General features: G+C 43.7%; 2 protein-coding genes across 2 annotated transcripts in view; one reads left to right on the forward strand and one right to left on the reverse strand.

Annotated features, from left to right (window-relative positions):
• Positions 1 to 27,145, reverse strand: part of MPZL1 (myelin protein zero like 1) — a 57,122-nt gene that overhangs the window by 23,285 nt on the left and 6,692 nt on the right. The window lies entirely within an intron of this gene.
• LOC123280562 (uncharacterized) overlaps positions 1 to 27,145 on the forward strand; it is a 32,875-nt gene continuing 5,730 nt past the window's right edge. The window contains exon 1 of the mRNA XM_044757729.2: positions 1 to 27,145. This exon is cut by the window's right edge and continues 5,034 nt beyond it. Within this exon, the coding sequence (XP_044613664.1) occupies positions 26,216 to 27,118 (903 nt within the window). The 5' untranslated portion in view covers positions 1 to 26,215 and the 3' untranslated portion in view covers positions 27,119 to 27,145.

The raw sequence follows: 27,145 nt of genomic DNA on the forward strand, positions 1-27,145 counted from the left end.
AGAGGAACAAAGGAGAGCTTCAGGGCGGATGCAGCAGGAACACCACGGTGCATGTTTATCAGACAAGATGACAAAGAAAAATACAAGTTACTAGACATATACAGTAACCCACTGCCACTGTGCACTATACATCGCCGGCAGAACATTCTATAGCCAGGTACTTCCTACAAACAGGGTAAACTGACGATGGTCTCAGATTTGTGCATTTTGCTTTTTAGTGAGAAGATACTTTTACTAGTTCATCTATACCTAGTATTTATGTTTTCTTCTTAATTAACAGATTTTATTTTTCAGAGTAGTTTTCGGTTTACGGAAACACTGAACAGAAAGCAGAGAGTCCCATATAGCTCCTCACCCCCCCACACCCGTTTCCCCCTACTATTAACATCTTGCATGAGTGCAGTACGTTTACTACAATTGATGAGCCGATACTGTCCCATCGTTGTTAACTAAAGTCCACAGTTTACACTAGGGTTCACTCTGTGTTGTACATGTACGGGTCTGGACAAATGCGTGATGACATGTATCCACCATCACAGGAAAACAGAGTAGTCCCATGGCCTGAACACCCAGTGTACCACCCGCTCACTCCTGTCTTCCCTCCCCCTAAATCCCTGGGAGCCACTGATCTTTTTACCGCTTCTATATTTTTGCCTTTTCCAGAATACTATATAGTTGGAATCATACTATAGTGTAGTCTCTTCAGATTGGCGTCTTTCACTCAGCAATGTTCATTTAAAGTTCCTCCACGTCATTTCGTGGCATGATGGCTCATTTCTTCTTAGTGCTGAATAACATCCGTTGTACGGATGTACCACAGCTTATCCATTCACTTACTGAAGGACATCTTGGTCGCTTCTCTGATGGTCTGTTTTTAATGATGTGGAGGCCATAGTTTTATTTCTTTAAATAGTTCTCATATGCACCGGTCACATTTCAACTGATAGCATACTGAACTCTTCTCAGCTTTCATATTTAAAGCAATTAAAATTATTCTAGGTAAGATATCACCTCATTTTAAAGCCATGTTTAATATTTAACTGACCTTTTCCCTATAATCAATTTAAGGCCAAAAAAAAATAGCATAACATACCTTGTTTTCACTAGTGAAATCTTATCTACCATTAGATTTCAGTGTGCTAGACACACGTGTACTCAAGAAACAGCTGACACCCACTGGTCACGTTTCCATTTACCCATCGAGTTTTTTCGGTTAGCCTAAGCACAGAAAATAGTAGTTAAACTGTCTATCACTCGGAATATAAAAATAGCTCTTTTTTCAACATCTGTAATCAGAGGCAACTGTAGGAATTATTAAGGGTTGCTGCTAAAATAAAATAATCTTCACTCAAAAAGAGAGACTTTCATGGACTAAATGAAAGTTAGAAAGAAACTTATTTGGACTAAAATTAGAAACAATTAGAGTTAATACAGAAAAAAATTAAAACACCTATCTTCAAAATAAGGTGTTTTTTAAAGAAACAGTTTGAAGAATATTCAGGTCTGCAGTGCTCCAATTATTCTCACAACGTAACAGACGAGCAGAATAAGGAAGGGTATTGTCACCCAGGACCAAGGGTTACATTCAGAATTTTTTCTTCCTGAAGTCTGAACTACGACTCTAGGCCAAGGAGAATGAGAGCACCCCCCACTCCTCCCAAACATCTTCCAAATGTTTATTCTCAGGATACAATGGGCACTTTTGGCTATTCTTTTAAATAAACTGATAGCCACACTGCATCAAGCAGATTTTTTCTGCTAAAGAGGGTGGATTATTATTATAGGGAACAATGGATTATTTATTTGTGGTCCAAACCTCAAAATAAGCCCTTCTTTCAAACAAGAAGCAAACAAAAGAGGTTCCTTGCTGTTGCCGGTAGGCAGAAAAGCAGCCCCGGGCCCTTGAGCTCAAAATGAAGGACAGAGCACAAGACGGGATGATGTGACCAGCTTATTCCAGGAAGCAGTGCTGGCTTGAAACCCTTATTTAGTCTGTGTGATTCTGACTAGTTTTCTGCAGAGTGATAGGCATTGCAAGGAAAGCCATAGTCTTTAAAGTCAGTAAGTAAAGTTTCTCAAGGATTTTCTTCAACCAGACCCCTGCCACAAGGCCTGGTTGCAAGAACTGTTACCCTGAGATGTTATTTAAAGATGGAACTAGGCCAAGTGTCCAAGTTTACAGTCATGGAATTTGAACCAAAAAGACTGCCCAAATCCCTAAATGGCTTTTAGACAATCTAGTTAAGATAAGTTTAATTTAATTATGCCAAAGCTGCTTAACAAACTGGCCTTATTATAAATAAATATGATAAAAATGGCTTAAAAAAAAAAACATACTGTCACCCTTTTGCTAATTTAAACTTGTAGCTTTCAGAGCCAGGATTACGAATTTCAACTCTAGCCAATCAGCTAGTTCCAGAAAAATAAAATGACTCCATACATAGCTAGTTAATTTCTTCTTATCCCTGGCTCTCTTTCTCTCCAACATTACTCTTGTCATAATTTTTGAGATTCCATTAGTCATAAGATGAACTTTCTGAAACTCTGGTCTCTCTGTTTATCTTCTCTTCTCCCATAATCTTATCCTCAGGTCAATCCCAGCCACTCCTTCCCATGGTCATACCCTAGACCACAGCTTCTAAAACCTGGCATTACTGACAATCGGGCCAGATTATTCTTTGTCGTGAGGGCTTTCCCATGCATTGTAGGATGTTTAGCAGCATCCCTGACCCCTACTCAACGTCAATAGCATCTTCTCCCCTTTCAGTATTGACAACCAAAAATGTCTCTAGACACTGCAAATGTCCCCTCAGGGGCAAAGTGCTCATGACTGAGAGCCACTGCCCTAGACTCTACCATCAATACCTGCACCCTCCCCCCAATCTCAACTTCAGGCTTCTCTATTCTCTGACTGACCACCCCTGTCTTTCCAGAGCATGTCCTCTAATACCCCGACTTCACAGATCCTTCAGCCACGTCAGAACCTAAAATCCATCCATCCTCAGTCTTTTCACTGTCTTATCCCCCACAGGTCTTCATCTGTCATTAGACTCATGCCCTGGCTCGCACCATCAGCTCCCTTGCCTCGCTCCCTTCAGTGCATTCACCCGGCCAAAGGTCGAGCCTGGCTAAATCCAGTCCTCTCCCCACTCTGCGTCTCTACCTCGGCGCTGACCACAGACGGAGGAAGCGCACAATTCCACTGATCGGTTTCACCTTAAACTCATGGCACTAACTTCAAGGGGGACTCTCACTGCTGCCCAGCACTCCTCCCACATGTTCCTACGTCATCTACTCTCACTCTCCTAGAAGACCATTCTGCACCTTCCTCTCTCACCTCAACTCTCCACCTCCTCCTGTTCTCCCGCTCAGCTAATGACTGTGCTTCCTGTTTCACCGAGAAAACAGAAGCAACTTCCCTATGCCCCACACCACACCCTACCCGCTCCTGCATCTGTGTCCGCAGCCTGCCTTCCTCCTCTAGGATGCAGGAGCCGGCTGCCCTCTCCAAGGTCCACTCCTCCACCGTGCACTGATCTCAGCTTCTCCTGCCTCCCTAGGGACACCGTCCAGCAACTCTCCCACTTTCTCCTGAATTTTTCACTCTCTACTGAGTTATTGCCATCAATAAATATACATACTTACATCATGTCCCAGCTTTAGGGGGAAAGAATCTTGACCCTGCATCTCCCCACAGCTAGGATCCCTTTGCTTTCCTCTAATTTACAAATCTTAAAAGAACTGTCTATACTCTAATTTCTCTCCTCCCATTTTACCTTGAATAAAGCCAATTCAGGCTTTCATCTCCAGTACTCCACTAAAATTGTTCTTGTTAAGGAACCCAATGCCTTCCATGTGGCCAAACCAACAATTAATTCTCAAGTCTCATCTCATTGATTTACCTACAACGTTTGACACAGTTGATCACTCCTTTGTTGAAACAATTCTTTTTTTTCCAGTTTAGCTTCTGAAACATCCCTTCCTCTTGGTTCAGTTCTTATCTCATCGCCTGCTCCTTTTCCAGTTCTTCTGACCTTGTCTGTTGTAAAGTCCCAGATCATTCCTCTGATGTCTTATCTTATTCTTTTGGTGACTTCATCTAGTTTCAAGGCTTTAAACACCTCCTAAATGTAAATGACCCCTGTATACACACACACACTGTCTATTCGACAACTTCACTTGGATTTAACTGGCATCTCAAAGTTAATGTGTCCAAATTGAACTCCTAATTCCCACGCCCAAATCTCTATGGTCTTCTCATTCAGTAAATGGCAACTCTAGCCTTCCAGGGGCTGAGGCCAAAACCCCAGAATCCCTCAGGACACCCCTCTTTCTCATAACTTCCCTCCATTCCATTGTGAAACACGTTTTCTCTACTTAGAAACGTATCTTGAGATTGATCTCTCCTGCCTCTTTCAGTGCTACCATCTTGGCCCAAGCCCCTATCATCTTTCACTTGGGTCACTTCAGTGGCTTCCTCAGCTGGTACCTCTGCTTCCACCCTCACCCACTTAACTGCAGCCAATCTATGGAGAGGCCTGAGAGATCTTGTTAAAATGCAAATCAGATCTTATCACTCCTCTGCTCCAAACCCTCCAACGGTTCTCCCGTCAGCCAGGATCAGGTCAAAATCCTCACAGTGGCCTAGAAAGCCTGACATGAGCCAACTCCTGGCCCCCTCTCAGACCTCGTCTCCAACTCCTCCCACCTCAGACAGGCTGCGGCAGCCACCCCGGTCTCCTTGTGCCCCTCTGCCTGTGATGAGTGCCCCAAGTATAGAGAATGCTAAGGACAGAAAGACTAGAGGTAATCCAGGAAATCCATGAGGGCAAAGGGAAGAGCCATCAACTGTGTGAGATGCTGAAGGTCAGGTGCTCTGGGAGAAGTCTCCGTGGATACCCCGGCTTAACGCTGCCCGTGGTCCCATGCCCATAACAGAACCCCAGAGGACGTGTACCAGGCACAGGACAGCAGTTTCTGACTGCCAAGACAGGCATGAATGAGTGGCATCTTGTTAGAAAGTTCCTCCTGTGTGGGTAAAGAGAGAAACTTAAACAGGTTTCCCTCTCACACCACATTCCATGCAGCCCAAGCGAGGGATGAGTTCACTGTTCCTTAAACAATTGGGAATGGCTTGCTTTGTCCAGCCTTTTTTTTAAGTGACTAGGAGTATTATGGAAATACATAGTAAAACTGTTGTGGAATTCAGATGGCTCATCTTCAGAGTCATAGTAGAGAGTTTTTAGGCGCTAGTTAAAAATGGCTAAAAATGCAAATGCAGAGAACACTGACATGTAGAGAAGCCATTGTTCTAATCTCCAGCCTTCCCTGTCACTGCAGACGGGAATCCCAGTCTGAAAGGGACACTAAATAGGTTTCTGTTAGGCCTAAGATTCACAATTACAGCACAGCAGCAAACATCACTGTGAAAACTATTAAAACTCTTAGAAGGGGAAAAAAGTCTCCTGTTGAATCCTGGAAAAACCAGTTGCCTCAGGAATAAAAACACAGAAATGAAATGAAATAAAAAGATTAAGCGATATACAAACATTTTTATATCCTGCCAACTTTGGTTTCTGAGTTACATATTAACTTACATATAAATTTCAGAATGATAACAGGAGCAGGGCTTACTTTCCTCCCGGGGGAAGGAATCTTGCTAAATTACACTAGAGTTCAAAGGGCAAGAAAACAAATGAAAACAACTCTTCTTGTAGGAGACCAATTCAAGTGAGAGAAGCCTGAAAAAATCACTTGACAAGTAATCAAAACGTTTGTGGAATCAACTCACCAGGGGTCATTTCTATAGTAGTCAAATATGATACCCAAAACTTGATATTCTTTTATTTTGGATGGAGAACCAGAACAGTTTAGGAAGAAACAAAGCAAATAGAGAATACAAAACAACATCCATCACAATTACAAAGAAAAAAGCAAATCCAAGAATGGTTTGCCCAAGAGGCGATCCCCCCCCCCCCATGATCCATTTCCATGTTTTGAATTACTGACGCAGGAGAATGTCAATAATGCTTCCCAACTAGCATGTCAAGATGATCTCATTCCGAGTAAATTCAGACTCTTCTACCATAAAATCATTTGAAATACACTGGGGTAGCTTTATTACAAATGAATAAACACTCTTCAAGGCCTAAGAACGGATCTTGAAACTGTCAGTGGGTAAAGCAACCCCTTGCCATGTTGCTGCTGGGTCCACGTGCAGTACCATCGTCTGTAACAACCTACCCTTTCAACAAAGGCTGCTAAGATTTTCCTTAAAATTGGAAGAAGGCTTTTGTTTCAAAAATTTGTGAAGCACTTTGATGTCACTGGTATACTCTCCTGCCTAGAGTACAGTCAAGCAATTTATTTAAACAGCTTTCCAGCCTATCACTTGTTTGCCTTTGGGACACAGTGAAAGTCTGATATTGTCATCTCTCTTAATACAAGCAGAAATATGACCTTTTAAAACACACTAAAAGAGAGGAACGAAAGAGAATACTGAACACAAAGTTCAGACTAGTGGGCATGACTGGAAGAGGGTTAGGGTGCAAGAGGAAACAGGCACACAGTGTTGGGAAAGTTTCATTTCCTGGGCTGGGGAGTGGGGGGGGGGGAGCTCATCTTACTGTTTAGTCTGTAAATGGTACACACACAAACACACTCTTTTGTATCTATTTTTTCATAATAAAAACTGTTCTTTCAAAGAGAGAAACGAAGACATCAGCAAGGTGATAAGAGATTTACTTCAACTGCAGAAAGCTCCAGTGCAAGCACGCAGCTCGACCCGTCAGCGTCCACTGCGACTGCTGCGTCCACTGCGACTCCTGCAATCAGGCTGGAAAAAGCAAAGCCCGAGGCAGCGCGTCAGGCGCACATGCCGCTGCCGGTCGAGGCTGCCCTGCCGGTCGGTCGAGGCAGCGTGCCTCCTCGGAAGAGGGCCACTCGCAGCTGAAGTGGGCTGCTCCCTCCCAGGAATCAGGGCTATTTGGGACCTCCCTCAGCTGGATGGCACAAAGGAAGGAGGGGCTACAAAAATACACTCTATTCAATGAGCCCTAAATACCACTAAATTAAGCTTTTCATTTGTCAGGAACACACTCCTCTACACTCTTTGTCTGAAGTTGTGCTTCCGGCCTACATCTAAAAGTGACTTCCTCCCAGCTTCTGCCCCAAACTCCCCAGTCCGTGCCCCGAACATCCTGCCCTTCCCTATTCAGGCACTTCTCTGTCCACGGGAATGACAGACAGGGCAGGGACCACATCCACGTCGTTTGCCTTTCGTTGATGGGTTCAACAAACGTTTGTTTGAAAGTTGGAAAAAAATGAATGAATGAATAGAATGAAAGGAGAGAAGAATAAAACATACCAAACTAAACTCAGATAAACTCAGCCATAAAAATTACACTTGCTCCGCAATGAGCGGCTGCAGCATAACGCCCAAACAAAGTGTCTGCAGAGACTACGCAGGGCCAAGTGAGAATGAGACACCAACCTGGAGGGGCTCAGACAGGTTTCCACCAGGAGTCACCCTCCTATTCAGATGAGAGAATCCCAAAGGAGACTCATCTATTGAAATGCCCAATAAAAAAAAAACCACAGGATTACCAAATTCCTCTCAGAGTCAATTCCTTCCACTCATGATCAATGTCCAGCTGGCCACATCTCTATCCTGAACCTTTTTTTGCACTAACAAAGATCCTTCTGTTTCTCACATGACAGTTATTCCAAAGGTCCTGAATCAGGCCAGTCACTGAGCTGACCACTTGACTCCCTAAAGCCCTGGCCTTTCTTCTTTGCCCTCCTCTGTGTATGTGCTGTTCGTCTTTCTTTCCTGTACTGTTTTCCTTTTTTCAATCAACCATTCATTCTCTCAGACTATGCTGGGATCAGCCTCTCCCCTAATGGACTGCCAGTCCCGTGGAGACAAACAAACATCTCCAGCACAGCGGCAGAGGCCCCGTGCCTGGCCCCGGGGCTGCACGGGGTGCTAGGGCAGACTTCACGCAGGGCAGGGCTTCCGTTAACAGCTCAGTCAACACAGACGCCACAGCTGCAGTCAACCTGAATTGTATCATCTGCATCAAGTGTCCAAATATTTCCCAGTTCTTAGCAAGTAGACAAAAACAAGAAACTTTTGGTAAGAAGTCAGAGCTTTTTACTTTTGAGAGATTAGAGTGGACTAAAATGCTGAGCATAAAGGACATGTTGAACGCTCTGGGGCGTGCATATCTGACAGATAGCAGAACAACGCTCTCACACATTCTGTACTTCCCGGGTGCTGAAATGGCGTATTAAAATTTCTATTCAAGCAAAAGACCACTGTACCTTAAATGTATCTTCCCAAGCTCTGGAATCTTAACCAGAAGGTCTGTGATATGTCAGAAGATACTTGAGCCAAAATTTAATGCAAACCAGAAAAGGCCAATAGAAAACATTAGAGCAACAACAGAATGAGAGATTGGAAAGGACAGGCCTACGGTCGATGGCAAGTGGGGTATTCCCTGCCTCCAAAACTTGGTAAAAAGGAAGTGGGCAATGGAAAAGTCACCACTTACTGAGTGCTTATCGTTCAGCATTACAATCTGTGGCTCATTTATTATGGTCAACAACACCGTTGGGTGTTATCTATGGGATAGAAGCTCAGAAGGCCTAAGGAACTCGCCCAGGTCACTTACCCAGCAAATGTGGAGCCAAAAGTTGAATCTAGGACCTTCTGACTCCAAAGCCCAGCACTTTCACCACGCTGATCATCAAGCTTTAACAGAATTTCTTATTCTAACAAAATCTTACGGGGAACCCGGTGTATAAGGAGATTGAGGCAGTTTGCATAGACAAGTCAGACAAGAAGTACTCAAAACTTACAATAATAAATAAGTCCCCAAACTGCAATACAGCATGACGGTTCTCAACCATGGCTCCACATCAGATTCCTCTAGAAAGCTTTAAAAACTACTGATGTCTACTGAAACCAGTGAAAATATTCTGTACGATACTGTAATGATGGATACATGTCATTATACATTTGTCCAAGCCCAACGAATGTACAACACCAAGAGTGACCATAATGTAAATGATGGATTTGTGGTGATAATGACATGTCAGTGTAGGTTCATCAATTGTAACAAATGTGTCACGCTGGTGGGGGATATGACGATGGAAGAGGACATGTGTGTGGGGGCACGGGGGAAATGGGTATATAACCTTTCTCTCAATTTTGCTGTGAAAAAATAAAATCCCTTAAAAACAAATACTGATGCCTGGGTCCCACCCCTACTCCCAGGGATTCTGACTTAATTGGTATGGGGTGTGGTCTGGGCACTGGGCTTATTAAAAGGCCCTCAGGTGATTCTAAATCTGTAAGCCCCACCCAGCATACCAATGAGGTACTGGATTCACTTATGATACTATCATCAAATAAGATGGGGCCTGAAGCAGAGGGGCCTTGCCCGGCATTGACTGAGTGGTGATACAGGTATGTTCACTTGTGAAATATATATTAGTGCACCTGCGTGAACCGGAAATTCACAAGAGACTAAGGCAGTGTTCTGCTACCTTCTCAATCAACCACACACTTAAGTTTAAATGTGCACAGAAACTACAAAGCCCCCTTTATTGTAAAGACTGCACTGGCTGCCGGAGTTGACGTGGCAGTGTCTCCAAAGTCCCAAAATTATGCATATAACTTCCTATCTGTGCTTGTTGTTTTTATTCTTATTTTAATGGTTAACAGTACACTTTAGAGACAAACGAAATGTACATCAAAGATCTGGAAGCTCTAAAGCTGCCAGAATCCCCTGGAATCTACTGGGGAGAGCCTGAAAGCCACTGCTCTGCTTGGTTTTGAGAAGGTCAGGTTTACTACAGGAGTGGAAAACCAGGTCTGCCCCCACAGCAGCCTGACGCTGGACAGACAGACTAACCACATTTCAACCACACGAGGGGAAGTGAATTAAATGGGGGAGGAAGTCCTTCATCCTTCTTAGAGCTACAGGTACTCTCAAATCTGTGTCTACTACCTGGTTATCCTTTGGGCAGCTTCTCAATTAAACGCAAATTTGTCCATGCCAATTTCTCATGTAAAACCCAGTTTAAAAGCTCCTGGATTACATCACGAAGTCCACAGTCCTCAGTATGCCACACTAGACATTGCCAAGTAACAGCCCTCTTCCTGCTTTTACATCTGGCGAGGGCTAACGCTGATGAGCTGGATCAGCTTGCTCTCACTTCCCCCAACATGAGACGCAGATGGCATGCCACTGGGCACACCATGTGAGTCTACACTTGGCTTGGAAGGAGTCTACTTCCGAATTCCTACAGAATCTCAAGACTCCACCTAAACATGACTTCAGTGAAGCCCTCCCTGATTTGACCTCCTCCTCTGCCCCACGACTCAACATTTCTTGTATGCCTCTCCATGGCTGCAGAATACTGAAGTAGTCACAGCTTCAAGGGAGAAGCAAAATCTTTTTGGTACTGCTCCTGCAATAATCTCGAGCTCCTCTATAAGACTCAGGACTCCTTGGGGCATGGAACTACGTCTTATCTGCCCTTTGTGTGCCCAACATATAGGATACTTCCTGGTGGTCAGAACACTCTCAAAGAACAGTTAAGGAGTAAACAGACTGATAAGAGCCAAATTTTTAGGATTCCTATAACGTGAAGTTATGGTTAATGAAACGTATAAGCACTTTTTTTTTTCCCTAAAATAAATTAAAGAAACCAACTTGCCCTTAAATGGATGCCTAACCCAGGTCAAGTTCTTTCTGACTTTTAGAAAAACCTGGAAAAGAGTCCAGATTAATCAGCACCAATTTATCACTGCCAGAAAGAGTTCAAAGTGTAACTGCTCGCCCTTGGACATCAAGTAAAAAAGGAGAGAGGAATGGAAACATGTGCTCCATTCCTGCTGAGATGCAGGCTTTGTTAGAAGAATAATTAAAAAAAGATAACAATTAAACAACTCATGTATTGAACAGCAAATAAGTGCTAGCTTCTGCAGAGGGTACAGCGTCATTGGAAACTGTGAAAACAGACACACACACAAAAGAATGCATACAACAAACAGTGGGTGCCTACCATGTGCAGGGTCTGGTCACACTGCAGGACATAGGAGAACAGCCCTCCCACAGGGATGACATGCTACCTGGTCTGTATTTTAGTTATTGTTTACACCATCTTATCTCCCCTAAAAAAGTTCCTACTAAAGCATCTCCTAAAGTAGCCAATAGACTATAACTACAGTATGTAGTGAATTAAAGTTGAAGTTAGAAAAATGAAGAGGTCAGGGAGTGTTTTATGGGAAATGCATTTGAATTTTACGGGGGATGTTGAGAAGAATCAAGATAGATAGGAAGGGCATTTTGCAGAGACAGAAAAACGCGAGCTGATGTTTACAATGAATGACAGATTAATCTGGCTGGAGCAGAAGCAAGCTGTCGAGTCGAAAAGGTGGGCTGAGACGCTGGAACTTGATCTGCGCGAAGCGGGCACCACTCTCTATTTGTAAGCAGGGTGATACAGGAAAAGTGGACTTTTTGGTGGAGATGTGAAGAAATGCAGAAAAAGGAGGGAAAAGAGGCATTTAGAAGATTTTTCCCCTCAATGATTTATTTGTTTCATTCTGCCCCAACACAACAAAATAGAAAAACCTCCAGGAACGACTCCTCTCTAAATCTTTCAAAGCAACAATACCACTAACAAACCAAATTATTTTTACATTTAGAAGCCTACAAACTGACTTTAGATATGTGGAGGATATTTTTTAAAACTAAGTATTGCATGTAGCTAATTTCTTTGAAATAATTAATAAGGAATTCTACATGATTGTACGTCAGATGGCTGCCCCAAGCTCACTAAACTATTTTTTAATATCCCAACCATTTTGATGGGAATCCTGCTAAGATGTATTATTTTTCTTCTGTCTTCATAAAAAAGATAATATAGTGAATGAAAGTTCGAGGAGAAACAAGATATTTACCTAGTTTCACAGTATTCCTGCACAAGATAGTTATTAATCACAAAGGGAAAAAGATGGTTACTCTACAGTGGAGAAACATGGCAGACACCGTCTTAGGCAAGGATCAAAGTTAGTGTCACCGGGAACGGAACAAACTGGCACCACGTCTCCTTACATCATGCACCGAGAAGAACAGAGCATCACTTCTGTGGCACTCTTGCCAGATGTGCATAACCCGAATCATGACACAAATCTGATAGAGGGGCATCTTACTGCATAACTGGCCTGTACTCTTCAAAATGCTAATATAAAACTAAGACAATAAGACTCAGGAAGTGCAGACTAAAGGTGACCAAAGAGACATGACAGTTGAAGGAAACACATGATTCTGGATTTTCTTCTGCTATAAAAGACATTATTGGGACAACTGGCAACACCTGAATAAAGTCTGCATATTAGATAACAGTACTATATCAACATTAATTTCCTGATGTTGATAATTACACTGTGGTTATGTAAGATGACGTCCTTAGTCTTTAGGAACTACACATTAAAGTATTTAAGGACAAAGGTACAGACGCACAAAATATTTAAGGATAAAGATCAGCATTCTGCTGCTCTCATATAACTGAGAAACACACTTGAGGGAGAGGGAGCAGAAGAGGGATTAGGAAAACATAAGAAAACGTTAAAATTTGAGAAATCTGGGCAAAGAGCAGATGGTATTCTTTGATTCTTTTGCCACTTTTCTGTAAGTCTGAAATTCTATCAAAATAAAAACGGAAAAGAAATAATATAGCATTCATTTACCTTTTTTTGGTAACTCAGGAGTTGTGTGGACTTCAGGAACATAAACTTTAGTGGTGCCCTCTGGGGTCCCTCAGATACGTGGGGCTATCCGCCCCTATTTAAAGTTCCCCAGCCACAACTGATTAACCTTCTTGCTATCCGCTCCACTCTGATCAGAGAGTCCGAGGTTGCCACTGCTCACTGCCGCTTGCCTCCAGCAGCCCCTAGTCCACCTCCTAATGAACTGCTCTGATTTATTATGGGCTTCGAAACTCATCTAATTCACGGTCATTTTACAGATGAAAAAGCTCTGTTGAAGGTATCTATACCATAAAGAACAGAAGGATGTAAACAATTCCAAGGCTCTTTTTGTGACCGTGCTAATTAGATCAGTGTGAAAAATTAAGAGGAAACAGTCTCTTATTGAAGAAGTGTGTTACGAGTCCAGCTCAAGAATCTGAAGGAGTGGACTCTGTCATATTAGTGTCAGCTGTCCATTGGCCTTTTTAGGCTTACTTTCCAGTGGCCAGATAAGCCTCTGCAGATTAGTAACGTATTGGTGTATTTCAAGATTTCCCCCTAAACTTCCTGTTTATTTAAAAAAGAAACTCATGTGCTTCATAATCCCTGGATAGTCTATAGCTTACTGAGTGGCTGGCTGTACTGCCCAAAGCTGAGATTATTTTCACTTAGATTTATATGCAAGAGAAACAACAATAAATAAAAGAGTGACGTGAGGACACATGCTATTGAGTCACCGGTAACCGAATGTAGTTTAAAATGTACAATAAAACTTTAGAGCACTTTGTTCCTCCAAAAGTATTTTTCCAGCTATTTTCAGATAACTGAAAGAACCCTCTGCCTCCTGACCTACTGCAAACATTTAATAGAGTGACATCTCTTGAAACAGTTCTTTGGGGTCATTCTCCTCAGAGGACTGGCATTTACTCAAAGGCTTCTGGTTGGCAAAAATTCCTTAAAACAACAAAGTCTGTCAAATGGTTAAAACTTCTATTTTAAGGTGGCTGATATGAAGTAACTTTTCAAGCCACCTGACATTTTGAAATCATTTCTAAACCCAAACGTTTCCATCAAGGGTGGGCCTGTTTAAATAAATTATGGTATATCCATGCAAGGGAATACTATGGTGTCATAAGAAAGAATGAGTGCTGACATGGAATGATCTCCATGACGTATTATTAAAGGAAAAAAGGAAATGCAGACACACCATATACAAAAATTAACTCAAAAATGGACCACAGACTTAAATGTAAGAGCTAAAACTTAGAAAACTCTTAAAAGAAAAAAACAGAAAATCTTGGTGATCTTGTATTAGGCAACGGTTTCTTAGATAAGACACCAAAAGCATGAGCAACAAAAGAAAAAATAGGTAAACTGGACTTAATCAAAATTAAAACCTTTTGTGCTTCAAATGATACCATCAGGAAAGAAGTCAATCCAGAGAATGGGAGAAAATACTTGCAAATTATATATCTGATAAAGGACTTCTATCCAAAATATACAAAGAACCTTACAACTCAGTAATAAAGACAAACCAATCCAAAAATGAACAAGGACTTGAACAGATATTTCTGCAGAGAAGAAATACAAATGACCCACAAGCAAATGAAAACATGCTCAAATGTCACTAATCATAGAGCAAGGCAAATGAAAACCACAATGAGATGCCACTTCACACCCACTAGGGACGCTATAATCAAAAGGACAGTAACAAATATCGGTGAGGATGTGGAGAACTCAGAACGCTCTGCACGGCTGGTGGGAATGCAACCCGGCGCAGCCCTCTGGAAAACAGCTCAGCAGATCCTCAAGCGGTTAGACACAGAGGTAGCAGGACTCAGCAGCTCTGCTCCTAAGTGTCACCCCAGAGAACTGAAAACATGCCCATCAACTGAGTATTATTCTGCCATGAAAAGAAATGAAATATTGATACATACTATATCACGGATGAACCTTGAAAACATCATGCTAAGTGAAAGAAGCTAGACACAAAAGGCCCCATATTATATGATTCCATTTATACAAAATTTCTAGAATAGGCAAACCCATAGAGACAGAAAGGAGACGTGTGGGGGCTGGAGGCAGAGAGGAATGGGGAGTGACCACCAACAAGTACATTTTCTTTACGGAGTGATGAAAGTGTTCTAAAATCAGATGGTAGCGATGGCTGCACTTCTCTGTGAACACAATAAAAATCCATTGAATTTTATACTTTAAGAGGGTCAACTTCATAGCATATGAATTACATCTCAATAAAGCTGCTGTTAAAAAAAAAAGCAAGCTGTTGAACACGTATGGGATGCAATCACTTACAGATTTGCTCATAACTCAAACTCTCTCTAGAAAGATACACAGGAAAACTACCATCGGCCTCCTCAGCAGGGGACTGGAGACAGAGGAAGATTTTTTCACCAAGTGCTTTTTTAACTTTTGGACTATGTCAATATAGTACTGTTCAAAATCTTTAATTAGAGGTAAAATGAAATTAGAAAATGTTTTTAATAGACTAGTTCCTTCTTCTGGTTTAACAATGCAAAGCTCTGTGCAAAGCAATCCATGTGGTCACAGGACTGCAGATGGTAATGAGGGCTAAAATTAGCCTCAAGTAACAGAAAATCAGTACAGGTTTCTCTTCTGTACCGTATAGTTCTAGTTCCATTAACTTCTCCCCGTTTGTCTTCTAACTCTCTATCTCAGGGGCGCTCTGATGAACCAGTTTTGTGTGCCTCTTTATTTGGAGACCCAAACTGAACAAACCTCCTGCAAGGCATCAAATCCCCAAACTTGTAAAAAACCAAAACCTATCTTTAAAAAATTTTGTGATAAAATCTCCCTCTACCAGATGTTATACTTTAGGGGAAATTAAGAATAATAAATGACCCTTAACTTAAGAATAAATTTAAGAATAAATGACCCATAGAAGAAGCCAAAACAGCTTAGAAGCACTACTTTCTACTTGCTCGACTCCTGAATTTCTGAATGGATTACTACTGCCCTCTGAAAGCCACTCTCCATTTTTCACCAACTTTGTCAGAGAGCTGGTCCAGAAACAGGCTTCCAAAACAGGCCACCGAACCCCAGCTCCACAACCAGGGCAGAAGGAAATAGCCCCACTTGAAGAAGTTCTCCTTCCCCTTTAATTCCACATTGTCCAGCTGGAATCCGGGGGTAGCTCTTTCCGTTTGGGAAAGTTCCGTACTACAGATCTTACTGGGTATATTGCATTCTCTACACGCTTCTGCTGTAACGTCGAGGCAGCCCATGCGGGAGAGCTGCAGGAGCCCGCCAGCACAGCCTCAGCTCCCCAGCATGACACACAGGCCCCTCAAAGGCCGGCTCCAGGTTACCATACCGGGCAGTTTATCACTCTCCCCATCTCACCCCAGATCCTACATTTCTGCCACGCCAAGCTTCGAGCCCCTTCCCCAACACAGTGTACTCTTAACAAGGGCACGCTTTGTACACGCTACTCTCCTTGTCTGGAACGCCATCCCCACCAACCCACTCACTCAAGGTGGGCCCACGCCTTCTCTTCCTTTCAAGAAACTCCTAGACAATCACCTCTGGAAATCTCCCCTACCTTGGGGTCTAATCGTGGACATTTTTTCTCAAGTTTAAATGAATTCATATTAAAAGACTTATAAAGTTCTAAAAATTAGCATATTTCATCAACACTAAGACACGACTGGTGGTAAGACAGATTATTTTATGTGCCACCAGAAAATAAAAACGTTGGCTCTGACTCACCAACTATTGGAAAGCACACCCCATGTCAGAGAAAATGTGGAGAAACCGATTGCCTGAAAAGCGAAGAAATGCAGCAAACCACAGAAAGGAAAGATAAAGACGCAGTCTTTGAACTCGCTGCTCACCTCTAACACATCACTTGACAGCGGTTTCCTAGGCCCTCCCACCCTTTGGCATCTAAGTTGATTTTACTCACATTTGATTCCACCTCCCAATAATTAGCTCAGAACCTAAATCCGAAGACATGCACAGGAAAATAAGAATCCCACTGATTACATTTAACCATAAGAGCTCCAATATATTAAGCATCTGTTTAGTAAAATGTAAAAAATGCGATAAAACTTAGAAATCATTAATGCCAGAAAAATAAAACTTAACAAAAATGCTTCTTTGCCCACAGGGACCCAGGCAGTACCCAATACTTCAGCATTAGTATTAACCCAAAATACTGGAGATGTTAAATATTTTCAAGAGATGTACAGGATATGCCCATGTGTACAAGGCTCCAAAAATATCCTTGACATCAGTTTGCTCAATCTTCTATTCACGATATTATGTGAACGTGACACGGTATTTACTTAGTACATAAACAACATTTTTGCCCCATGACATAAACAATGATAAGCGCTTAAAGTATATTTGTAAAGAGAATTTCTGATGCTTGACAAGCTGTCCCACTCCCCTTTCCCCACGGCAAGCTGATAAGAAAGCAAGTGATCCTGCCTGTGGAGCAGGTGGGAAGGTCAAGCTAAGCACTGCCTGCAGGCACAGGACCCTCATCCCAGTCCACCATCTAATCACAGCAAAAGCAAAGCCACTCTCCTTCCAAGCCACTTTTGGACCTGCTAGAGAAGGCTGCCCTGCTCTTTGCAGAAAGCCCCACTATGTGATTAGCAAACCTTCACATCCTCTTGGTGCAAACCGGCATCGTGAGTTCTTACATCTGGACCAAGTGTTGGGAACGGTGGGCATCCCACTTCTGCAGAGTGATCGCAACAATACTTCATCTTGAACTGAGGGCAGCAAATATTATTCCATTATGATTTCACTCTCAATTTAAACGAAATAAATTTAATGAAACAAATGGATAAAAAAATGTTCACTCGTTGTTGGAAAGGGTCCATGATAATGACTTTTATTAAGGCCTATATGTGAACTGTTTCAGAGGGAGGAAGTGGGCAAACCATTTGTCTATATGTGGGTTCTCACAGAACTCTTGGACTTTATTTAGAGATACTTCCTAGTGGATCTTTTTTGCTTTACACATCAAAAGTTGTCCCCCTAGTAAGCTAAGTTTTTAACAAGATATCTACAATTTTTCCTGTAAAACTACCAGTGTGGCTATGTGGTCTCCAACTATGGAAATCACAGGGCTACTTGAAATAACAAAGAAGGATGCACATCCCTGGGCAAATCCCCTTTGTGCCTTGGCTTCTTCTACTGTAAATTTATTCTAGTAATAGTGCCTACCTCATAGGGTTATGACAAGAACAAAATGAGTTAATATTTATAAAGGGCTTAGAAAAGAGCCTGGCCCATGGTAAGCTCCATATGTTTGATAAATAAATAAGCAGCTGCAAGAACATTTAGGTGTATTTGTGCAATGTGATGCTTCTGGACTACAAAAAGTATCTATCAAAATAGACAATAGCCTCTCCCTTCTCTGAACAACTATTGCATCAAAATAGACAATAGCCTCTCCCTTCTCTGAACAACTACTGCATTAGTAAAGAGTCCACAAATGATGGTCCCATTTACTTCACGTATATTAGCTATTTCTCCAAATGGACTCGAAGCACTCAGAGGGCACAGGTCATTCCCCAGTCTTCTACTGGACCTGCCATAGCAGTTTCACGGTGTCCAGCTCCTGATGCGTATACATGTACACAACAATGCTGGCGGGCTGGCAGCTTTGCGAATGGTGTAAACAGTGCGGGAAGCAGAGGACGGAAAGGCTGCCCAGCCCATCTCAACGAGATCTGCTCCTCGTGAAACGGCAGAGGTTCTAAAGCAATCTCTAGGTAAAGAATGTTCAACAATTGTTTACGCAGACTCCAGAGACAGAGGCCAAGTTAACCAGCATCAGAGAAACGGAAAACAAAACATGCGACTCGACTACTGGAAACAAGAGGCATCGTTACTTTTATTTACTTATATTCTGCCTAGTAATACGATGGAGCTGATGGGGCTCACTACAAATACACATAAACATAAATATTAAATAAAATACGGAATCAGGAAAATACAAATTAAAATAAAAGATCAATAGTGGAGGTCGGGGATAGAACATAGACAGGCAGGAGGTCTCCATATTGGCTAAAACACAGCCACCCCTTAAAAAAAGAAGCGGACAACATGAGACCAAACAGGATTCAAAGAAAGTAACTGTGTAAGGAGTCAGGGCACTAGGGTCCAAGTACAAACCCAAGAACGAAATAGCCCGGTGGGACAGCTATACCACACATCACTTAAACAACCCTTTACAGTATCACTTCTCCAACCAGGCTCCTGATTAAAGCTGTTCGGTGAAACGTTTCCAGTTACATTCTTCACCAGGGTGGTGTGTGCTGACTACCAAAGGCAGAGCTGCATTCTTCCAGATCAAAGGACAGAGCAGGTTGACAGACCACTGTAAAAACTGAGGGGCCAGATCAAAGCTCTCACCTAGATGCGCGGCCCTCTGGCCCCCAGGTGGGCGGTGAGCCACGGCAGTGCCCCTTGAAGGCAACAGCAGCGCTTTTCTTAGAGACTAACTTTGGGATTGCTCCAGAATGAAAGACAAATGACTGATGACACTGCCGTCGCCAGACCAGAGAGCAAAGGCAATATGATTTTAGTCCAGAAATTTCCCACAGTACCTGCTACCAGCCACCCAACATGGCCAGCAGCTACCTAATTTGCAGGGCCCGAGCCAGGGCTGGGAAAGGGCTTGGCACCTGGATCAGGAGGGTGGGAGGTGCCTGCCGAGCTGTCCCCTAGACTTGCTTCGGTACTGCTGGCCGAGCAGGGACGGGAATGGTACCACGCTGCTGCGCCCCAGACACCCCAGGGCACGCTCTTGTCTCTGACCCTCCCTAGTAGAAGGGCGGCGGGCCAAAACCCCATCAGGTGGCAGAGGCAAGCTGGCCTACGAGCTGAGGCTCTAAGTCCCTGTGCACAGGCCACGGCCTCACCAGACTTCACCTACAAAACACAGATTCAAAGCTAAAATTACAAAGAATTTCCAGATGGCAACCACAGAGCACTGAGCCTCGAGTCGGTGTACGGGCTGTTCTGAGCACAGAGCCCTGTGTGAGTACGCCAGTCACGCGCCCGGGAAGCTGACTCCAAGAGTCACGAAAAATTCTGCAAAACGTTCTCACAAAATGTCTGATTGTGAGTGACAAAACTTATCAAAAAACCTGTCAACTGAATGAGCTGAAAAAGATATCCTCTGTCACACTTAGAATTTTATATCGCATCAAACATAGCACACTTTGGCTTAAAGTTACCACCATCACTATTTTAAAAATGACATATTCGGAGTTCTGGCTCTAATTCCAATTTCTATTCTGACTACGGCACACTGACGACAGACTAGGGACTCCTTACAGAAATCCCTTCAGGATTACTTATTTTATTTTAAAAGTTGGAAAGTATCTTTTTTATTTGAAAGTTACTATATATCTGCCCACAATATTACAATTAAGCAGTACACTCTTATACTATGCTTATATTCCAAGCTTTTAACACTATGGAAAACAAGAATTTGATCAGACTGAAGGGTTTTAAACAGGAAAGTGACATGATCTGATTGAAAATAGTTCTTGCTTTTATGCAGAAAATGGAAGGGAGGGGAATAAGGGCAGAAACAGGGAAACGAGTCAAGAAGCTATTGCTACAGTTCTGGTGCAGGGCAGTGGTGGCCTGGACGGGAGGACAGGAGCTGGCAGGAGAGAAACGGACAATAAACAGGATTTCCTGCTGATAACTAAATATGGGAATGAAGTAAAAGAATGAATGAAGACTAACTCCTGGGTTTCTGACTTGAGCAACCGGATAAAGGTACTTACCGAGCTAGAGATTTAACTGGTGAGGATTAGAAACCGACTGCATTGGAAATGTTAAGTTTGAGATGTCTACGAGACATCCAAATGGAGTCAACTAGGTAACTGGATATGCAGGTCTGAAGCTGAGAGAGGCGTGGGCTGTGTACACATTTCAGAAGCTACCAGCACACAGGTGGTATTTAAAACTACAGAAGACGCTATCACCTTGGAAGATAACGTAGAGAAAGATGAGGGCCAGGCGTAAGTCTGCGGGAAGACCAACCTGGAGAGGTCAGAGAAGGAGGGAGGGAAGACCCTGCAAAGGTGGCTGAAAGATTGCGAGAGGGGAAGAAACCCAGAGGATGGGGTGTCTGGAAAGCCAAGAGACGAGCAGAGGTAGAGGGGCCCAGAAGATGACTACAGAAAAGGGTCAGTAGGTTTGGCAACTTGGAGTCCCCGGGTGATCCTGCCAGGAGAAGTTCCAGGGGAGCAGAGGCAGCTGTGAGCAGGCTGGACTGAAGGAAGGGCAGGAAGGGAGGAGGCGCGGACACAAAGACAGGAGAGCAGACAATTCCTGAGAAAGTCTGCGGAGAGCTGGGGCCCGGAAACGCAGCTGAAAGGGGCTGTGGGACCAAGAGAGGGTTGTAAAGATTAGAAATTGGAGAGCACATTTGTATTGTAATAAGAATGACCCAAAGAGAGGCAATAACAAAGAACATCCTTGAGGAGATGAAGAGATGGAAGGGCTTCCCCAGGGTTGAGGGCAGGCCAGGGGAGCACAATCAAGGGACAGGGAGGTGGGAGTATTTGCAAGGGCATGACTATAACAATGGACCATGGACTGCAGGCTGGAGAGGGAGAGGAGCAGCCAGCAAGTGACTCGTGTGTAAATAAGAGAGTGGGGAGGAATCAGAAGTCTTATGAGTTCCAGAAAGTGCTGCAGTGAGACTGTAAGAAGGAGACGGGGCTTGAAGAGCAGGATGCGATTTTGGAGGTGGTGCATTTTCTAGTAAGGACAAGGTTCAGAGAAGACAAGAGGGCAGAAGAGATGGCCAGAGCAGATGTTCAGTGTGGGAAGAAACAACTCCTCCAGGATGGCATGCACCCAGGGACTGACTTCCTGCACGGGCCTGTGGTCAACAGGGATGTGACGGACGGAAGGGTAACCCAGACACATTCTGAGAGCTGGGTACCAAACAAGTTCTTGGCTGCCTCCCCCGGGGCCAAAGCTGCTTCTCGGGCTCCCTGGGGCTTCTTGGGCGCCAAGGCAACACTTACGGAAGGCAGCGCCTCCAGAGACTTGTAGAGCTCAATTTTCACATTCACATAAGGGAAATCACACCTCAGAGTTTTAGAGTCTTAATTTTTACTTTGAAAATTCAAAAAGCCCCTCTCTTTCAAAACTTTCAACTAACAAACCTTTAACACAATATAGCAAGACTCTGCCCACCACCAACAAATACATTCAACAAACACCTAATGAATTCCTGCCGTGTCCCAGGCACTTCTCTGGGCTCTAGTGGAGATTTATACTCCAGTGGGAAAGCCGAGACAGAGTAAACACATAAGGAAAAACATAATATATTTTCACTTATAAATAGTAGGATGGATACAAACTAGAGCAATGGAGATCAGCAAATGATGGCATGAGCCATCACAGGCTTATTTTATTTTGTGCTATTGTGTTGTTAGTCGACATTAAGTATTTACTGTGCTTATGTTCATTTTTGCGCACTCTGACCCCTAAACTCAATGTTCTTTTCATTTAACATTAGTATACCAAATATTTTGAAATCTGGTATAAAACTGATTATTTCAAGAAAAAAAAAGGGATGAATTTCAAAACAAGAAATATCAGCACTCAGTGGACTATATTGGGCATCTGCAGAGATAATCCATTCTGCCCAGGAAGACACTCGAGATGCAGGAAACTCTAAAGTCCAATCGAGGTTTCTGGATTGTATCCTCATGTCTAAAGCGTAACTGTCAGCAGGCTGCAGCACTGCCCAGCGAAGAGGGTGACTTAGCCAGTCCAGCACATCTGTCGTTATATTCCCTCCATGGAGAGAGGGGCATTTCAGGCTAATGTGGCTTGATGACCGTAGCCATTGTGGCCATCCAACATCCACTGAGCTGCTCCCATAATCCCTGGGCAATCTTGTGAGGATAATCTGTTCTTGCCTGGGAAGAAAAATGCACTAACAACCCAATCTACTGAAGCATTCTAGCCCCCCAGCTCACTGGAAGTTAACAAGCTGACATTATGCTCTTACTGGATATCATGCCATTGAGAGCCTGGTTAGACAGCTTCCCCTGTGAGCCATATCACTGTCAAATCCAGTGTCTAGACTACAAAGATGAGGTCTAACTGCTCCCTGGATCTCGCGATCCCAAGCTCTGGAAGGACCTGCTTCCCTGTTTTCTTTCACCCTCTGCTCTAAATACAGAGTTTGAGATGCCTCTGGACATTCCAATAGATATGGTCAGTGGGTAACAGTCTGCAGTTCAAAACAATGGAGATACATTTGGGACTGCCCATTTATTCAACAAATACTTACTGAATGCCTATATCTGCCAGATACAGATTGGAGTAAAAAGAACAAAAATGGACCAGATCACCAGAGATGAGCACATGGTGAGACTGGCAGGGGGCTGAGAGCAGAACCTAAGGAAAACCAATGCTGGGACACAGGCAGAGGAGGAATGCTTGGAGCAGGCAGGGAAGAGAGAGGAGGATCTGAAGCAATGTCACAAAGGCAAAGGAGATAAGATCACAGTGGTCAGTAGCGTCAAGGAAAGCAAAGAAGTCCAGAAAGAAAAGGCCTGAAATGGGTCAGCTGATCTGGCAATAACAGATGGGCTTTAGCAAAGTGTCAAACAGGTGAGTAGAGGCAGAATACAGATCACAAAGAATAGATCTGCTTATGAACAGGGGAAATCAACAATTTGAGATCTCCACTTACGGCTTATCTTTTATAACTCATTACTGGTGTGATGGTTAATTTCATCCGTCAACTGAACTGGGCCACTGGCTGGACCAATAATCTTTGGTCAAAGATTATTCTGGATGTTTCTATGAAGGTGTTCTTTGGATGAGAGTAACAGTGAAACTGGTGGACTCTGAATAAAGCAGATTACTCTCCATAATGCAGGTGGGCCTCATCCGATCAGCTGAAGTCTTAATAGAAACAAAGACTGGCCTCCCCTGAGAAAGAATTCTACCAGCAGACTGCCTTTGGACTTGCACTACAACACTTCCATGAACCCCTAGCCTGCTGACCTACCCTGTAGATTTTAGACTTATAAGCCTCCACAACTGTGTGAGCCATTTACTTAAAATAAATATCTATCCATCCATCCATCCATCTTTCTACCTACCTATCTTTCTATCTATACTGCTGGTTCTGTTTCTTTGGAGAGCCCTGACTAATTCTGGTACCCTGATTTTGGTACCAAGAGTGGTTCTAGAAGAAAAGAATCTTATAAGGATGAGTTTTCTGAATTGGTTCTGGGGTTTCTAGAAGCAGCTCTCAAATCTGATTAGATTTAAAGACACTAGTGACTCTGTTTCCAGCAGTAAAGAGAGCACTGACATTCCCTGGCATGATGTGGAAATAGATATGTGAAAAGTCACTACTGGATACTCCTAATCAAATATTTATAAAAACCAAGGCTCTGGGTGTCCATGCATATAATACCTTTGAATATTTTTGTCCTACTAACCAGGATAATGATATTGGCTGAGTGCTCCTAATGTCACTAGACAAAGTGGGGAAAGAAAAGGATGAGCTCAGGAATTTGAATTCCCAGCTCAAGTGCCACATAATGACCAGGAAACTTCTATAGCTACCCCAAAAGAGACCCCATCTCCTATAGCTGCACTGCTGCAAACCCAACCGGACTCTCACCCTGTGAGCGGCCGCATTACAACAGAAGTTGAACTCCCAGCCTCTCAGGGTGTCCACTGTTCAAGTGAGGGCATCGACTGGGAAGGAGTGGGACCCTGAAACTTGGAATGGGGACGTGTGGGAAGACCCTGAAGAATTCAGGGACAATGAACCCCTAAATACTGACGAGTCTTCTCTGTCGGCAGAAGCAACCGCTCCAGCCTCATCTGAGATTAACCCTGCTTTGCCTGAGGAAACTTTAATGCCCTCCTGAGGCAGCCGCCACGAAAGACACTGCTGGTTCTCCTCAGGACCCCATCCCCACCACCTCTCTTTCCTTTAGACTATTATGAGACTCAAGTCAGAGAAGGCCCTAAAGAGTGACCCACGGGGAGGCGTGCTACACTCCAAAAGAACTACTATTTTTCTAGTTTTTACAAACAGAAATGCAGGAACTATGTGTGGGAACAATGGTGTGCGATAATGGTGGAAGGAACAGCAAGGTGGGTCAGGCTGAATTATTGACATGGGCCCACCAAACAGACATTCTGCATTTAACATTGCCACTCAGGAAATCAGAAAGAGACGTAACAGTTTGTTTGGTTCCTTGGCTGAAACATGGACCCAAAGTGGTTCCTAGTAAATGAACCTGAAATGCCAGACCTGCCTTGGTTTATGACACAGGAAGGGACTCAAAGGCTTAGGGAAAGGGGGATGTTAGAGAGGACTTGTCACTTAGGACCTCCTCACCCACCCTGGGAAGGTCCGGAGGACACATCTTTCACCATGACTGTGAGAGGAGCCCAGCAGTCCTCAAGAGCTCGGTGACTGCTCTTCTCTGTAGGCCAGACCTCACAGTGGGAACTGCTACCACTGAGCTGGGAAACCTAAATGCAACGGGAGTAACTGGATCTTGGAGTGGCAGGAGAAGGTGGGCACGGTGACCATGATGGACAGCGCAGCGAGGCAGCAATCGAACAGTCCGACTCGCAGAGACCCATGGCGTTGGCCAACTGATCGTGGTGTGATCTGGGAGTGAACTAGATGGGCAGCCTACTAAATTCTGACTTGATCTGCATGAGCAGAAGAGTTTTCAGTCAAGTAAACACACGTCTAACTTGAATCATAAAATCAGAAAGTCACAGCCCCTCAATCAATTCCCAGACTTGAGCCAGTTTACAGACCCAGAACCCTGTGAATAAAGGGGAGGCCAGGTCCAAACTAGCATAAATCAAGAAAGAAATTTGAATGAAGGAGTTTCAATGGCAAGCCATTGGCTATATGTACCAAACTATTTACAGAACTAAACTGTATTTTGCAGTTCTTAGTATTTAGGAGAAGAAGAAAATTTGAGATAAAATACTGTACAGACCCACAAACTCTAATCGAAAAGCCGTGGGGCCAGATGTTTCAGAAGGTAGAATTCTTAGATTTCTGAAAATTAATACAGTGCATATGCCATATATTCTCTCCCAGCCCAGCAGGGTCTAGGGTGGTGCCCATAATCGAACATATTAGTATTTCTGTAGCGAAACACATGATTAGTCACACCAAGTGGGATCAAGATTAGAAACAGCCTCTCATTAGTTCAGGTCGAATTTTGCAGCCAAAAGAGTTTGTATCAAACTGAGAAAAAACCTTTGGTTTTTGGATTTTTGGAATGGCTGATAAGAGACTGTGAACCCATATTTGAAATGAAAATGAGAGAATGCCCTTCAGCATTTTCTGTTCTGAAATCGATATACTAGAACCTGGCTACAGATCGGCACCACCTCCGCCTGCTGTGAATGCACTCTGACTTCTCTGGTGCATCAAGTTCAGCAGGCCTCACTGGGGTTCTTCTGCACGTGCAGTCACTGGAAAAAACAGCTGAAAGTGATCAAGACTCATGGTCCCCACTAGCTGAGAGACAAGGGATAGGCTCCTGCCTGTGCGGGGCTGCAGGGCAGCACGGCCACGGCACCTCTGCCACGGGGTGGGGACCAGGGAAGGGCACGGGGGAGGAGCAGCAGTTTGAACACCCTCAGCCTGTCTGGATGACCTGTAGGGACGCCTGCCGGGATCTGACTGCAGGAGGAGCTGCACAGCCTGCAGGGAAGAACCCAGGCCAAGAGAAGAGGAGAGGCTGGGCGGTGTGGTCCACAGGCAGTGCCCCGAGGTGGGCAGGGCACCATTCTGAGCCCAGTCTGGTGTCAGACACTGGGTTACGTGGACTCATCCCGTGTCCTAGCCAGCAGGAGCAGCATGAGAGTGAGATGCTACAAGAAGCACATCATTCAAAGTCCCTGAGGAGCAGCAGAGCACCAGGTGGCAGAAACAGATCCTGCACCGTCAGTGAGGATGGTCGACATGGCAGCTTGGTCACTCCACGGCGGAGTCACTGGCATCAAGGCACTGGGTTCTTGGCACAAACACCACTACACAAAGGAGGAAACTGGGGGCACCCGGGTCAGTTAAAGAACTCTCTGTTAACATTTACGACATCCTGGAAGCCTCCCCCAAAACAGCCAGAGAATTTAAAGGAGAAATTCTGTAATATAGCAGAGTGGTTGCAAACCAATGCTTGGAGCTTGAGTCCCAACTCTACCGTATGCCACCTATGTGACCTTGGACAAGTTACACAACCTGCCTGGTTCTTAGTTTCCTCATCTGTAAAATTAATAAAAATAATAACTATCACAGAGTTGTAAGGAGTAGATGATATAATGCATATAAAT

The sequence above is a fragment of the Equus asinus genome, chromosome 25 (genome assembly GCF_041296235.1).
Source record: "Equus asinus isolate D_3611 breed Donkey chromosome 25, EquAss-T2T_v2, whole genome shotgun sequence".
Taxonomy (NCBI): Eukaryota; Metazoa; Chordata; class Mammalia; order Perissodactyla; family Equidae; genus Equus; species Equus asinus.